Here is a 16,228-nt window from a genome sequence, read left to right as displayed (position 1 = left end):
TGGGTTAAGGGAGGTGTGCAGCTGGCCATGAGGCATGTGGTCATGAGCTCCCAGTGTCTGTTTCTGAGCAGTGTAGCTGGTCTGAGACAAGTGGACAGACCAGTCCTTCAGTGTGATCCAGGTTATGGGCTGAGAGATGAGACTTGAGCTCAGCACTATGGACAGCTCCCAGTGTCTGTTTCTGAGCAGTGTAGCTGGTCTTGAGACAAGTGGACAGAGTGGTCCTTCAGTGTGATCCAGGTTATGGGCTGAGGGGTGAGACGAGCTCAGCACTATGGACAGCTCCCAGTGTCTGTCGCTGTGCAGTGTCAATCCAATTCAAGCTTTATTATCCTCTGGGGGAAATGTGTTTTACGGTACAGTCCAATACAATACTACAACAAGGAAGACAAGCTTTAACGACAGAGACAATAGTGTTAAAAGAGCTCAGAGAGAAGAGAGCTATTGCAGTGGAGTCTGATACATTTACACCTGGAGGCACAGAGGCGTCTCCCAGATGAGAGCAGTGTAAATTGAATATGGAGAGGGTGAGACACACACTCCATACTGCTCTTGGCCTTCTTTACAGCATTCTGTTTGTGGAGGGTATTTAAGTTGATTGGTTCTAATTATTTTGCTACTTATTTTCACTAATTTTCTCAACCTATTATCAACAGTCCTGAAGTTACCAAACCAGTAAGTGAGACAGTATTCTACACTAAGAAAAAAGTTATCTAAGTTGTCCTTTTTTATAAATGGTGTCATGTTTGTCCTATCTCAGGTTTTTTTTCTGTGTCCAGCCCTGAGTACTTGTAGTTATTGATAATGTTTACAGCCTGACTGATAATTACTGTAGATTGGAGGGGTGTTGCTTTTCCCTAAAATCAGTGACCATTGACCTAAAAGGCACTTGACTTCAGAGAGAACTCATCACACCACTTAGTAAACTTGTTTAGAATGGTCCCATGATGATTTTTGAGGTCCTGTAATATGCTGACCAGGGCTGTGTCTTCAGCAAATGTAATGAGATGTCTGTCTGTGTTTGCTCTTGCAATCATTAGAGCACAAAATGTACAGTAGGGGAAAAAGACACAGCCCTGCGGTGATCCAGTGGAAGTGTAGTGAAGGTCAGATAACTATTTCCCCCATTTGAGCTGTTCAGACCTGTTTGTGAAGAAGTCTACGACCCATCCTGTCAAGTTACTGTTTAAATCGAAGATCTTGGAGAGTTTCTGTACAAGCATTAGTCTTTGTGTTGTAGTAAAAGCAGAGGGAGAATCAATAGGCAAATGTCTTTGGTCAAGATGCTGATAGACCAGCTTTAACAACGTGAGTGTTGTGTTGCCTGCTCCCCTCATTTCTCTGTGTGCAGACTTCAGGGGGTTAAGAAGGTCCTCCGTGCTTTTTTGTGATGCTTCACCATTGTCTCCAGACATTTCACTGAGAGAGATGTGAGAGCAAGTGGCCTGTAGCTGTTAACCTCACTTGGCCTGGCGGTGTTTGGAATGGAAATAGTAGATTTCTTCCACAGAGAGCAATGGTTTGTAAATATAAGGAGATCTGAAAAAGCAAACTAAATATACCACACCGCTGATCTGCACAGGCATTTCCGAAGCCTTCCACACACTTGATCTGGACCTGCACTTTTCTTGACATTAATTCTCCTACACTGCCCGAGCTCCTCTGCTGTGTCCATTTCAGTTTTGCAGTGTAGCTGATCATGAGACATGTGGACAGACTGCAGAGTGAGACGGTGTGTTCAGCGCTATGGACGGCTCCCAGAACAGACCACTTAACCAGTTTTAGCACGGTTTAACAAGTGGTGTTAATTGTGTAGAAATTGTACAGGAATCTGTTTTTGATGGAGGCGGAGCCTTGCAGAAGATCAGTCAGGCTCTGGCTCTCTCTCATAGTCAAGCATGGTCCTCTATGAATCTGAAAGAGGCCAAAGAAACCCACACAGGTATTGATCCTGTGTCCTGGGAGAGGTCAGAGTCCAGGGAATACCCCCTGGAGCTCTGAGGTTCCAGACCCAGGTTGACTTCTGTCCTTTTTTCTACCAGTTTCTCTCCTCTGTGCTTCCAATTTCTTAATGGCACATTAAGACTGCAGCACACAGTAAGATCATTCAAGCAAAACACCTAGAGCTGTGCTTGTCATGTCCTCTTTTGGTCTGAAACACAGCCAAATTGACATCAGCGAAAACCTAGGAAATAAGATGACAATCTTTCCCGTGGCCTGCTGGGAAATGTCGATTCCTCCAACCTGCTTTCAAGGGAAGACTGCAAACTTCAGCAAACAGAATTATAGAAGATAGAGACTTCTTCATTCTTGTGACCGTCACTGCACTCTTTCTGCCCCGTGTTCTGTCACAAAGTATGGTTTTTGTGTTAATTTTTACGTTACATTTTTCCGTAGGAGTTCTGTCTCTAAGAGAGAGTTCTGCCACCATGGGCTCAATTCCATCACTGTTGAAAAAGTTCTGTTACTATGGACACAGTTCTGTCACTGTCAGTAGGCTTCTGTTACTATGGACACAATTATATTGCTGTGGATAAACTTCTGTTACTATGGACACAGTTCTGTCACTGTGGATAGACTTTTGTCACTGTGAACATTATTGTATAGCAACGTGTGTCAGCCAGTGTGCAGCACCACTCTCAGACGCAAGCTGCTGCCACCTTTCAAAATGTTACACACTGACTAACAAAGACGTCATTGCGCTGAGTGTGTCTACACACTGTTATTGTAATGTCCGTCACAACATTGAATTTCTATGGGACTGGGAGAGAATGTGGGCTAGTGGTTAGAGCTGAGGGACTGGGAGAGAGAGAGAGAGAGAGAGGCAGTGTGGGCTAGTGGTTAGAGGTGAGGCACTGGGAGAGAGAGAGGCAGTGTGGGCTAGTGGTTAGAGCTGAGGGACTGGGAGAGAGAGAGAGGCAGTGTGGTCTAGTGGTTAGAGCTGAGGGACTGGGAGAGAGAGAGAGGCAGTGTGGGCTAGTGGTTAGAGCTGAGGGACTGGGAGAGAGAGAGGCAGTGTGGGCTAGTGGTTAGAGCTGAGGGACTGGGAGAGAGAGGCAGTGTGGGCTAGTGGTTAGAGCTGAGGGACTGGGAGAGAGAGAGAGGCAGTGTGGGCTAGTGGTTAGAGCTGAGAGACTGGGAGAGAGAGAGAGAGAGGCAGTGTGGGCTAGTGATTAGAGCTGAGGGACTGGGAGAGAGAGAGAGAGGCAGTGTGGGCTAGTGGTTAGAGCTGAGGGACTGGGAGAGAGAGAGAGGCAGTGTGGGCTAGTGGTTAGAGCTGAGGGACTGGGAGAGAGAGAGAGGCAGTGTGGGCTAGTGGTTAGAGCTGAGGGACTGGGAGAGAGAGAGAGGCAGTGTGGGCTAGTGGTTAGAGCTGAGGGACTGGGAGAGAGAGAGGCAGTGTGGGCTAGTGGTTAGAGCTGAGGGACTGGGAGAGAGAGACAGAGAGGCAGTGTGGGCTAGTGGTTAGAGCTGAGGCACTGGGAGAGAGAGAGGCAGTGTGGTTAGACCTGAGGGTCTGGGAGAGAGAGGCAGTGTCGACTACTATTCCAGGCCTTGAGCAATATACATTGTTCTACTGATCCGATAACTCCGACTGTGAGAGTCTGACTGCAGTCCAGACAGCTAGAGCTTTTGTGTGTGTAGATTCAGGAGCTGGATAATTCGTTTTTTTCAGCTCTGAAGTGTTCAAAGTAATAATGTGTTTCTCTGTGTTATTTCCCGATTAAGTGCCAACAGCGCTTGATAAGAGTCTTCACTCCAGACCTAATTAGACACAAAACAAATGCGTTTGACCCCCTGTGCGGCTCGCGGGCAGCGCTGGGGGCTGGTTGTGTGAGAGTGTGAGAGTGCTCTTACCAGCCCTGCTGGAATCCCGGACGAGCTGAGCTGAGAGCAGTGCGTAGGAGGCAGGGCTCTGCTGATCTCGCTGGGATTTCATCCCACTAAGAAGATTCATTTTCATACAGTAGTTAAGTGCGGCAGGATCGCAGGCCCGTCACTGTTCCAAGCTGCGTACAGCGTCCCGATCCAGCACAGAGCCCTGGGCGATCATGGCATCGTCCCACACTCCTGTCCACGTGTGGCCAGGTCCCGCAGCGTGCAGAGCCCCAGGCTTCAGGCTCAGGAGGGCTCTGCTGTCCCCAGCTCCTGCGTGCCAGCGGCCGCTGTTACTCTCTGACAGACGGTTGCTCTCCCACTGTTGCCCTGATCCCTGCACTGGGCTCCTGGCAGTTTGGGGGTGTTCTCTGTGGGAGCCCCAGGCTCCACAGGCTCTGACCCACTGTGGCAGCCTTGAGTGTCACTGATGCTGTGTTTGACTACAGCGTGTATTATCTGCCCTTGACTCCGCACCTGTCTTTTACATTAATGGACACACTGGCCATGGAGCCCATTCGACTGAGCCTGGCCTCTGAGGGTTACAATCTGGGGTACTGGGGTATAAATATATCGATAAATCCCCAGAACCCGGAGACACTGTTGAATCACTCATGTTGAGCTGGGGGGTTGCTGTGACCAGTGATGGAATAGGTCTTGAACGCTAGCTGGCTCTGTCTCCAAGCAGTAGGATCCCTATTCAGTCTTGTGAACATCTGCATTCCTGATATATTCCTGTGTCTCTGCCCATCTGACTGCCCCCGTGGCTCCGACAGCCTGGCCCCAGTGCAGGAGCAGGGCTGCGATCATCTCTTTCACAGAGCCGTGAGGATTCCCCAAGGCAGAGTCCGGACACAGCTCCCTGGGGTTTGTCCAGCAGCCTGGCTGGCAGGGAATCCCATTATTCCCTCAGGCCTGTGTTGGCGCATGTCCTGAATAATAACTCCTAATAAGTGGGACTTCAAACATGAAGGTCTGAGGTGGGAACACAGCAGCCAGGTGATAGTTTAATTTCAAGCTCTGTGTGCAGAAGCCCGGGTGACTATGTATGAGAGACAAGGCAGCAGCAGAGGTACTGCAGCTCACAACATTGCAGACACTGAGCTACTGTCTGACTTACTCACCAGATAGCCCAGGGCTGTCAGTGTGTCCCAGGACTGGAGAGACACTGTGTCATTGTGACCTGGACCCAGGACTAAAAGGACACTCTGTCATTGTAATCCAGGAGTGGAGAGACACTCTGACATTGCGATCCGGGACTGGAGAGACACTTTGACATTGTGGCCTGGGACTGGAAGGACACTCTGTCATTGTAATCGGGGACTAGAAGGACACTCTGTTATTGTAATCCAGGACTGGAGAGACACTCTGTCATTATAATTTGGGACTGGAGAGACACTCTGACATTACGATCTGGGACTGGGGAGACACTCTGTCACTGTGGCCCAGGACTGGAGAGACACTTTGACATTGTAATCCGGGACTGGAGAGACACTGTCATTTTAATCCGGGACTGGGGAGACAGTCTGTCACTCTGGCCCAGGACTGGAGAGACATTGTCATTGTAATCCGGGACTGGGGAGACAGTCTGTCACAGTGGCCCAGGACTGGAGAGACTCTGTCATTGTAATTCGGGACTGGAGAGATACTCTGTCATTATAATCTGGGACTGGGGAGACACTCTGTCATTATAATCCGGGACTGGAGAGATACTCTTACACTGTAACCCAGGACTGGAGCCACAGGTGTTCTGGTTGATTTCCCCTGATGCCACATGGGACAGTGAGGGCAGACCTTTTTTTTCTTTTTTAACTTTGCTGTTGAGCAGAAATGCTGCTTGGACAGGAAATGTGGTACAGGGAGCAGACCTTCCAGGATCTTCCAGTATTCAAAAATATCCCAGGAGCAGCAATCAGGGATGAATCAGGGTCAGAAAGTGGTCTATTAGAGAGAATGAGGACAAGAGTTTCTGACACTGAAGGGGCAGCTCTGATGCACATTCCAGTGACTAGGAGCTATTTCTCTGTGTGCATGCTAGTGACAGGAATACTAGCAGACAAACATGTTATATACAGTGTACAGCGTCCTTGAGCTTAAACTGTAAGAGTGTGTGAGTGTCAGCGTCAGTCTGTGCAAGTGTGAGTGTGAATGTTACTGTGAATACCAGTGTCTGAGTTTGTCAGATTAAGTGTGCGTGTGAGTATGTGAATGTCAGTGTGTGAGGGTGAATGTGTCAATGTTAGTGTGAGTGTCAATGTAAGTGGGTGTGTGTCATTGTGTGAATACTAGTGTGTGAGTACGTGAATGTGAGTTTGTGTAAGAGTGAGAGTGTAAATGTCCGTGTGAGTGTGTAAACGTCAGTGTGTGAGTGTGAATAACAGTGTGAGAGAGTGTCCCTATAAGTGTACATGTGTGAGTGTGTCAGTGTATGTGTGTAAGGCTGAGTGTGTGAGTGAATTTCAGTGTGTGTGTGTGACAGTGTGGATGTCAGTGCGCAGTAAGTGTACATGTGTGAGTGTGAAAGTCAGGGTGTGAGTGTGCTCTCCCTGTGCAATACCAAGGTGATCTATAACAACTGGGACTGGAACAGCTTCAGCTCCCAGAGGTGAAAGGCTAGTGGAAGGGATAAGCAGTCAGTTGAGGGTCTGTGAAGGGGCTTCCTGGTAGGCACCCATTCCATCCAAATGTCTCAGTTTCTGCATCTAGTGATGCTCACTGTGTCATTGTCCATTTCTCTTGGTCAGATCCAGAAGAGGCAGACAGTGCTGTCCAAGCAGATCACAGTGAAGGAGCCTCAGAAGGGCAGTCTGCTCTCCTACAAAATTCAAGACTTGCGTATCCCACTGTCCTACGAGGTGCGGCTCACTCCCATTACCACTTATGGCCTGGGAGACACTGCAACCCGGAACATCCAGTACTCTGAAGGTAAGTGTGTCCAATGCACTGGTAATGAGTGTGTCCAATGCAGTGATAGTGAGTGCGTGAAGCCCTCTGATAATGAGTGTTCCAGTGCTCTGTTAGTCAGTGTGTCCAGTGTTCTGAAATTGATTGTCTTGTGCTCTTATGGTGAGTGTGTGACCTGTGTTCTGTTGGTGAGAACCTTCAGTGATGGTGCTCTCATGGTGATTGTGTTTAGTGCTCTGGCAGTGAGTGTATCCTGTGCTCTAATGGCGAGTGTGTCCTCAACTTTAATGGTGAGTGTCCAATTCTCTGATAGTGAATGTGTCCATTGCTCTGACAGTGTGCCTGTCCAGTGCTCTGATGGTGAGTGTGTGCTCTGCTTTGACGGTGAGTTTGTATAAATCTCTGATAATGAGTGTGTAAAGTGCTCTGACAGTGAGTGTATCCTATGCTCTTATGGCGAGTGTGTCCAGTGCTCTGGTAGTGTGTCCTGTGCTCTCATGGTGAGTGTGTCATTTGCTCTTATGGCGAGTGTGTCCAGTGCTCTGGTAGTGTGTCCTGTGCTCTTATGGTGAGTGTGTCATTTGCTCTGATGGTGTGTGTCCAATTCTCTGATAGTGAATGTGCCCATTTCTCTGACAGTGTGTCCGTCCAGTGCTCTGATGGTGAGTGTGTCCTCTGTTTTGACAGTGAGTGTGTCCTCTGCTCTTATTGTGAGTGTTTCCAGTGCTCTGATAGTGTGTTCTGTGCTCTAATGGTGAGTGTGTCCATGCTCTGATAGCAAGTGTGTCCTGTACTCTTATGGTGAGTATCTCCAGTACTCTGATGGTGAATGTGTCCAGTTCTCTGATGAGGAGTGTTTCTATTTGTTAGTGAATGTGTCCTGTGCTCTGATAGTTATTATGTTTAGTGCTCTGACTGTGAATGTTTCCAGTGATCTGATAATGAGTGATTCCAGAGCTCTGATAGTGAGTGTACAGTAAATATGTCCAGTGGAGTGCATTCAGTGCTCCGATGGTGAATTTGTGCTCTGCTCTGATGGTGGGTGTATTCTGTGCTCTGATGGAGAGTGTGTCCTGTGCTCTAATGGCAAGTGTATCTTGTGCTTTGATAGTGTGTGTCTAATTCTCTGAAAGTGAGTGTGTTCATTGCTCTAATAGTGAATATATCCTTTGCTCTGACAGTGTGTGTCCAATGTTCTATTAGTGAGTGTGTCCTGTGCTTTGACAGTGAGTGTGTCCAGTTCTCTGGTTGTGAACATGTCTAGTTCTGTGACAATGTGAGTGTCCAGTGTTTTGTTAGGGACATGCTCCAACAGTGAGTTCCACTTTCCCTTCGGCCCTACCTGAGACTCTCAGAGTTCCGCCCCTCCTGTCCTGACTGAGCTACACTCTTGCCTTTTCCAACCTGGCCTACCATGTGCTCTAGCTCACTGAGCTCAGAAACTCCGCTGGTTTGCACCTGGTCTCCTGTGTATTTGAGCTGCTGTTACAGATGGCTGGCACTTTCTCATGCAGGGGTCACCCTGAGTTCATTCACTGGGTTAGTTTGAGCTGCTGTGATGCGTTTCAGCCAGGTATCTGTGCAAGACGCTCAGCTGTTCAAAGAGAGGTTCTATGCTAGGGGGTGATCTGTAGTTCATTTTCTTACCCTGACAGTTGGTCTGTTTTCTTACAGCCTTCAACTACCCTGGACCTTTAGGTAAGCCAGACACACCTGTCTGTTCTTCTTAAATTGCTGCTGCTGCTGTTGTCTTCAACAGAGCCGTCGTCTCTATTGCGGCCATCATGATCAGTATCTTTATTATCACCATTATCGCTGCACAGCAGTTTCCTGTGTAGTACATTAAATTAGATTGAGGGCTCTGGTACACATTTTAATGATTAAACAGAAAACATTTATATTTAACAGAAATGAAGCTGGTCTCCTTCACAGAGCTCAGCCTGCATTCTGAATGCAAAGGCTTCACTGGTTAAAGCTCCATGGGATCCCTAGTGTTTAATTTAAGTTTAATTGCTCTCATCTGGCTGAACAAATTTATACAGGAAGTAAAAATCAAGAAACATCTGGCATTGGTTTTTACAGCTGTCATGCAATAAGAATGTGAACTCATCTGTATTCCTGTAGTTAGTCACTGTATGTCCACTCCAACGCATGCTGGTTATAAATGGGCTGAAATGTTAAATCGCAGGCCCAGATTCTGCCGATGCAAAAATCTGTGTCCTTAATCTGTCAACTGTCATTACACTGCATGGCTTCCTATGAATTATGGCTGTTCGCTTTATTCTTCTCTCAGTCTGTTATGCCCTGTTCAGTGTTTCACTTTGTAATGCTCCTCTCTTTCTTTGTCTCTCTGCCTCTCTCATCTTCCGGGCCTCCCTGTCTGCCCTAATCCCCATCTCTCCTCCCTCCTCCCTGTCCCTCTCCCTCCTCTTCCTCCTCTGTCCCGAACCTCAACTCTCCCACCCTTTCCTTCTCCCTCTCTCCTCTCTCTCCCGGTTCTTCGTGGCCAGCGGAGCGCGTGTGTGGTTTTGAGGATGACAGGATGTGTGGTTTCACTCAGGACCAGAACGACAAGTTTGACTGGATCCGACAGAACAACCTGACCCAGAACCCCAAGCGCTCGGCCAACACTGGACCCATTAAGGACCGCAGTAACACAGATGAAGGTAGGGCCCTGGCATGGAGGCAAGTGCCCAAGCCACAGACACCGTCTCCGAGAGTGTGCCGTTCAGGAGTCTCCCCTTCTGTGTGCCATTCCTCCCTCGGGATCCCTGTGGGTGTGGGAGATTCACCGAGAAGCTGAGGGGGGAGAACCGGGCAAGACTGGTGACCCCCAGACCAGTGGCAGTGGTGGCGATGATGACGATGATGATGATGAAGGTGACAGCTTGTGTTGTTTGTGTGTGTCTCTCTTCCCAGGGTACTACATGTATATCGAGGCGTCCTCTCCGCGGGTGCAGGGGGACAACGCGCGCCTCATCTCCCCCATCTACAACGTGACTGTCAGCAAAGGCGCTGTGCGCAGCCGCACGCCCTACTGCATCTCCTTCTACTACCACATGCATGGCAAGCACATCGGTGAGTGAGGGGGGGTCAGTGATCCAGGGGTGATCAGAGGGCACGTCAGGGAGTGAGGGGGGGTCAGTAATCCAGGGGTGATCAGAGGGCACGTCAGGGAGTGAGGGGGGGTCAGTAATCCAGGGGTGATCAGAGGGCATGTCAGGGAGTGAGGGGGGGTCAGTGATCCAGGGGTGATCAGAGGGCACGTCAGGGAGTGAGGGGGGGTCAGTGATCCAGGGGTGATCAGAGGGCACGTCAGGGAGTGAGGGGGGGTCAGTGATCCAGGGGTGATCAGAGGGCACGTCAGGGAGTGAGGGGGGGTCAGTAATCCAGGGGTGATCAGAGGGCATGTCAGGGAGTGAGGGGGGGTCAGTAATCCAGGGGTGATCAGAGGGCATGTCAGGGAGTGAGGGGGGGTCAGTAATCCAGGGGTGATCAGAGGGCACGTCGGTGAGTGAGGGGGGGTCAGTAATCCAGGGGTGATCAGAGGGCACGTCGGTGAGTGAGGGGGGGTCAGTAATCCAGGGGTGATCAGAGGGCATGTCAGGGAGTGAGGGGGGGTCAGTAATCCAGGGGTGATCAGAGGGCACGTTGGTGAGTGAGGGGGGGTCAGTAATCCAGGGGTGGTCAGAGGGCATGTCAGGGAGTGAGGGGGGGTCAGTAATCCAGGGGTGATCAGAGGGCATGTCAGGGAGTGAGGGGGGGTCAGTAATCCAGGGGTGATCAGAGGGCACGTTGGTGAGTGAGGGGGGGTCAGTAATCCAGGGGTGGTCAGAGGGCATGTCAGGGAGTGAGGGGGGGTCAGTAATCCAGGGGTGATCAGAGGGCATGTCAGGGAGTGAGGGGGGGTCAGTAATCCAGGGGTGATCAGAGGGCACGTCGGTGAGTGAGGGGGGGTCAGTGATCCAGGGGTGATCAGAGGGCACGTCAGGGAGTGAGGGGGGGTCAGTAATCCAGGGGTGATCAGAGGGCACGTCGGTGAGTGAGGGGGGGTCAGTAATCCAGGGGTGATCAGAGGGCACGTCGGTGAGTGAGGGGGGGTCAGTAATCCAGGGGTGATCAGAGGGCATGTCAGGGAGTGAGGGGGGGTCAGTAATCCAGGGGTGATCAGAGGGCATGTCAGGGAGTGAGGGGGGGTCAGTAATCCAGGGGTGATCAGAGGGCACGTTGGTGAGTGAGGGGGGGTCAGTAATCCAGGGGTGGTCAGAGGGCATGTCAGGGAGTGAGGGGGGGTCAGTAATCCAGGGGTGATCAGAGGGCACGTCGGTGAGTGAGGGGGGGTCAGTAATCCAGGGGTGATCAGAGGGCACGTCGGTGAGTGAGGGGGGGTCAGTAATCCAGGGGTGATCAGAGGGCACGTCGGGGAGTGAGGGGGTCAGTGATCCAGGGGTGATCAGAGGGCACGTCAGTGAGTGAGGGGGGGTCAGTAATCCAGGGGTGATCAGAGGGCACGTCGGTGAGTGAGGGGGGGTCAGTAATCCAGGGGTGATCAGAGGGCATGTCAGGGAGTGAGGGGGGGTCAGTAATCCAGGGGTGATCAGAGGGCACGTCGGTGAGTGAGGGGGGGTCAGTAATCCAGGGGTGATCAGAGGGCACGTCGGTGAGTGAGGGGGGGTCAGTAATCCAGGGGTGATAAAATAGATAAGACTTTATTGATCCCGAAGGGAAATTGATTAAATTGATGTGTTACAGCAGTCCAGTCCAAGACAAGAGGCATCAGAATAGATGAAAAATTTAATTACGAACAGTAATACAAAATAAATACATAGGTGTGTGCAAAACGTGCTCATAGTCACAGTCATAGTCACAGAATGGAAGTTCTTCATCAAGCCCAATGACCAGATAACTGATTTATCAGAGGTGAGGACACAAACCTGCCCCTGGCTGCTACTGTGGGGGGTGCTGTTCACACTGGCACAACCTTCAAATCCAAAGACCAGTGTCCTGGTAAAGTCAAGAGCAGTATCTTAGTAAAGTTAAGAACATTACACAAACACAGGAAGAACAGGTCACACAAGCACAGGAAGTACAGGTCACACAAGCACAGGAAGTACAGGTCACACAAGCACAGGAAGAACATGTCACACAAGCACAGGAAGAACAGGTCACACAAACACAGGAAGAACATGTCACACAAGCACAGGAAGAACAGGTCACACAAACACAGGAAGTACAGGTCACACAAGCACAGGAAGTACAGGTCACACAAGCACATGAAGAACAGGTCACACAAACAGAGGAAGAACAGGTCACAGGAACACAGGAAGAACATGTCACACAAACACAGGAAGAACAGGTCACACAAGCACAGGAAGTACAGGTCACACAAACAGAGGAAGAACAGGTCACACAAGCACAGGAAGTACAGGTCACACAAGCACAGGAAGTACAGGTCACACAAACAGAGGAAGAACAGGTCACACAAACACAGGAAGAACAGGTCACAGGAACACAGGAAGAACATGTCACACAAACAGAGGAAGAACAGGTCACACAAGCACAGGAAGAACAGGTCACACAAGCACAGGAAGAACAGGTCACAGGAACACAGGAAGAACGGGTCACAGGAACACAGGAAGAACAGGTCACAGAAGCACAGGAAGAACAGGTCACACAAGCACAGGAAGTACAGGTCACACAAGCACAGGAAGTACAGGTCACACAAGCACAGGAAGAACAGGTCACACAAGCACAGGAAGTACAGGTCACACAAACACTGGAAGAACAGGTCACAAACACAGGAAGAACAGGTCACGAACACAGGAAGAACATGTCACACAAACACAGGAAGTACAGGTCACACAAACAAAGGAAGAACAGGTCACACAAGCACATGAAGAACAGGTCACACAAGCACAGGAAGTACAGGTCACACAAGCACAGGAAGAACAGGCCACACAAACACAGGAAGTACAGGTCACACAAACAAAGGAAGAACAGGTCACACAAGCACATGAAGAACAGGCCACACAAGCACAGGAAGTACAGGTCACACAAGCACAGGAAGAACAGGCCACACAAACACAGGAAGTACAGGTCACACAAACAAAGGAAGAACAGGTCACACAAGCACATGAAGAACAGGCCACACAAGCACAGGAAGTACAGGTCACACAAGCACATGAAGAACAGGTCACACAAGCACAGGAAGTACAGGTCACACAAGCACAGGAAGTACAGGTCACACAAGCACAGGAAGAACAGGTCACACAAGCACAGGAAGTACAGGTCACACAAGCACAGGAAATACAGGTCACAAACACAGGAAGTGACTGTTGTGAGTCATGAAAGGGACAGCCCAGCCCGATGGAGTGGCTCTCCTGGCTCATCCTGGGTTGCTGAGCCCTGCAGGGTGTGGAAACGGGCCAGCAGGGCCCTTGGAATTACAGATGTTGGCTGATCTTCGCAGCTTCAGCTAATGTGATAAGTGGCTTGCAGGCCCTGTGCAGACACCACTATAAATGAATCCACAGATGCTTGCGCCTAATTAGAACGAGTCCTGCTGGGAGCCCCTCAGCCTGTTTGAAATGTACCAGAGCCTTTCTTCGCTTTAGTCAAAGCATTAAGCAGCGTTTAACGAGCTTCAGTTCTATTGCAGAAAATATTTTGATAGACACTGCTTGCTGGAAGGCAAGGGTGCCATGAATCACACCCGCCTTCGTTTCAGTTCTGAGATTGATCGCCCTGGACCAGGCGTGTTTTAATTGGCTCTTTTCATTTCCAGTTAAAGGGGAAGTGCATTGGGCTGTGTGAGCTGTATGATGCGCTTCTTGATGATGCATTAGTGCTCAGTATTTTCAGCCAGACCGATTACACTGAGCCAGTGACCTGATGTCCCACTTGCTCCCCACGGTCCTTACCTCTCAGAAGAGCCGCGGACCCTCAGCGGGGTGAAGACACAGGGTAGGGCCAGTGCTGTCGGGGCACTCTGCAGACAGATAGATGTGTCACCGGTAAACTTGTCAGATCTCCCCACCTGACAGCACAGTGAATGTGGTCATTGTGCACCAGTCTGAGTGTGCCTGCTAGTGGGCCAGAGGTGCCCATGTGACCCGTAGTGACCCATAGTGACCTGTGACTTCCAGATCGTTCAGAGAAGGACCTCAGGGACGACCTCCTGGAGAACCTGGGTGTCCCGTCAGATGTGAATCTTTAATCTGGGGGGGTATTTCTGCATCTGTGATGCTTCTGTTCAGTGCTGGGAACGTCCTCGGTGTGGCTGAGCTAGCTGCTGATGAGGAACATGTTGAGCCCTGACGCACTTCTCTTGTTTCGAAGGTGCTTTCAGGACGCTCCTTTCTGATGTTTCCTGTGGGAGTCAGGTTTCTGCAGCCACAACCCTGTAAACCCAGAGGAGGGCTCAGTGGCGCCCCCCGCAGGCCGCCCATACACTCAATCTGCTTTTGCCCCCCTGACACCCCACAGTGCTTTACCCTGGCACTGTGTCACCCCTAAAACCCGCTCGTGCTGGGACCGGGGGGAGGGGAGACCCCTGCTGGCGGAGAGGGGTGTGAGGGCCGCGGGGGTCCCAGGAAACTCTGCTTTGTTCACGCTCTGCAGCCCAGTGCTCCGCCGCAGCAGGGAGACGCTACCTTCAGCAGCACTGAGCGTCAGGGACCCTGTCTTCAACAGGAATCATGCATGAACGGGATTTTCAATCGGATTAATTTATTGGCTTAAATAAAAAATTACAGAACCGCCGGAGGTCTCTGGGCTCTGGCGCTCTGGAAGCTGCATGAGGAGTTCGCTCTCCCTTTCTCTGATCTCCTCCCCCCTTCCTTTCTCACTGCATCTCACTCTGCAGCACTCAGTGTCTCTGTACACTGTCCTGACAGAGGACACCCTGTCCTGACAGAGGACATGCTGTCCTGTCAGAAACATGCTGCCCTGTTAGGAGTGACATGCTGTCCTGTCAGAGGACACACTGTCCTGTCAGAGGTGATTCACTGTCCTGTCACAGGACACCCTGTCCTGACAGAGGACACTATGTCCTGTCAGAAACATGCTGTCCTGTTAGGAGTGACACGCTGTCCTGTCAGAGGTGACTCACTGTCCTGTCAGAGGACACATTTTCCTGTCAGAGGACACTCTGTCCTGTCAGAAACATGCTGTCCTGTCAGGAGTTACACGCTGTCCTTTCAGAGGACACATTGTCCTGTCAGAGGAAACTCTGTCCTCTCTCACAGCTCTCAATCCTGCTCCTTTTTCTCACAGTCCTTTATTCTGCTCCTCTCTCTCCCTCTCTCATCCTGCTCCTCTCTCTCCCTCCCTCATCCTGCTCCTCTCTCACTCCCTCATCCTGCTCCTCTCTCTCCCCCCCTCATCCTGCTCCTCTCTCACTCCCTCATCCTGCTCCTCTCTCTCACTCCCTCATCCTGCTCCTCTCTCTCACTCCCTCATCCTGCTCCTCTCTCTCCCTCCCTCACCCTGCTCCTCTCTCACTCCCTCATCCTGCTCCTCTCTCACTCCCTCATCCTACTCCTCTCTCTCACTCCCTCATCCTGCTCCTCTCTCACTCCCTCATCCTACTCCTCTCTCTCACTCCCTCATCCTGCTCCTCTCTCTCACTCCCTCACCCTGCTCCTCTCTCACTCCCTCATCCTGCTGCTCTCTCACTCCCTCATCCTGCTGCTCTCTCTCTCCCTCATCCTGCTCCTCTCAATTCAATTCAATTCAAGGTGCTTTATTAGCATGACCGATGGGTACAATCAGTGTTGCCAAAGCAAATGAAAGTAATGATATTTACATGAAACAAAACAAAAATAGCTCTCTCACTCCCTCATCCTGCTCCTCTCTCTCACTCCCTCATCCTGCACCTCTCTCACTCCCTCATCCTGCTGCTCTCTCCCTCCCTCATCCTGCTCCTCTCTCTGCTCCCATCACTGCCTGGTGCACACTCAGTGAGCTCTGGTCTCTCAGACAGTTCGCCTGCCCACTGCTTATGTAAGCAGCATGTGTCTGCAGGCTGTGAACCTCTGGGTCTTTGCGCTGTCAGTGGCGGAAGAGGAGGCTCTCCCAGCCGTGCCTGAGTGTGCTTCAGTCAGGAAGGTGCTTCAGTCCCTGGCTGTGGCTGTGCTCACTGTGCGGTGGAGAGCTCTGGAGTGCATTGTCCTGCAGCGCTGTCACATTGTGTGGGACACAATGCCATCCTCACTCCCTGCCTCTCTCCAGCACTCTTCAAGCAGGAGGAGAAATTCACTTCTCCTCCATTTGCCTCATTAGCGGCAGCATTTTCCACACTTCAGCTCCAAAGAGAATTGTGTTTTAAATTTGCCCGATGTCTCTGCTCCTCAGATTCTCCCTCTTCAGCTTTCTTTTTAAATAATTTCTTTCTCGCGTTTCTGAAACCGGAGGAGACAAAGAGTGACAGTCCGCCAATACATGAAAC

At 50.6% G+C, this 16,228-nt stretch overlaps 1 protein-coding gene across 3 annotated transcripts in view; it reads left to right on the top strand.

Moving 5' to 3' along the window:
* The window catches only part of mdga1 (MAM domain containing glycosylphosphatidylinositol anchor 1), a 173,401-nt gene that overhangs the window by 124,436 nt on the left and 32,737 nt on the right, over positions 1-16,228 (top strand). For 2 of the 3 annotated variants that reach the window (XM_088908736.1, XM_088908735.1), the window contains exons 12-15: positions 6,621-6,801; positions 8,455-8,478; positions 9,291-9,446; positions 9,700-9,858. In XM_088908736.1, coding sequence (XP_088764862.1) covers positions 6,621-6,801; positions 8,455-8,478; positions 9,291-9,446; positions 9,700-9,858 — 520 coding nt within the window. The remainder of the gene's footprint in view (positions 1-6,620; positions 6,802-8,454; positions 8,479-9,290; positions 9,447-9,699; positions 9,859-16,228) is intronic. The other variant, XM_088908737.1, reaches the window with a different exon arrangement.

This window comes from Atractosteus spatula, chromosome 2, assembly GCF_055471065.1.
Source record: "Atractosteus spatula isolate fAtrSpa1 chromosome 2, fAtrSpa1.hap1, whole genome shotgun sequence".
Lineage (NCBI taxonomy): Eukaryota > Metazoa > Chordata > Actinopteri > Semionotiformes > Lepisosteidae > Atractosteus > Atractosteus spatula.
This window is presented reverse-complemented; position numbering and strand designations above follow the sequence as displayed.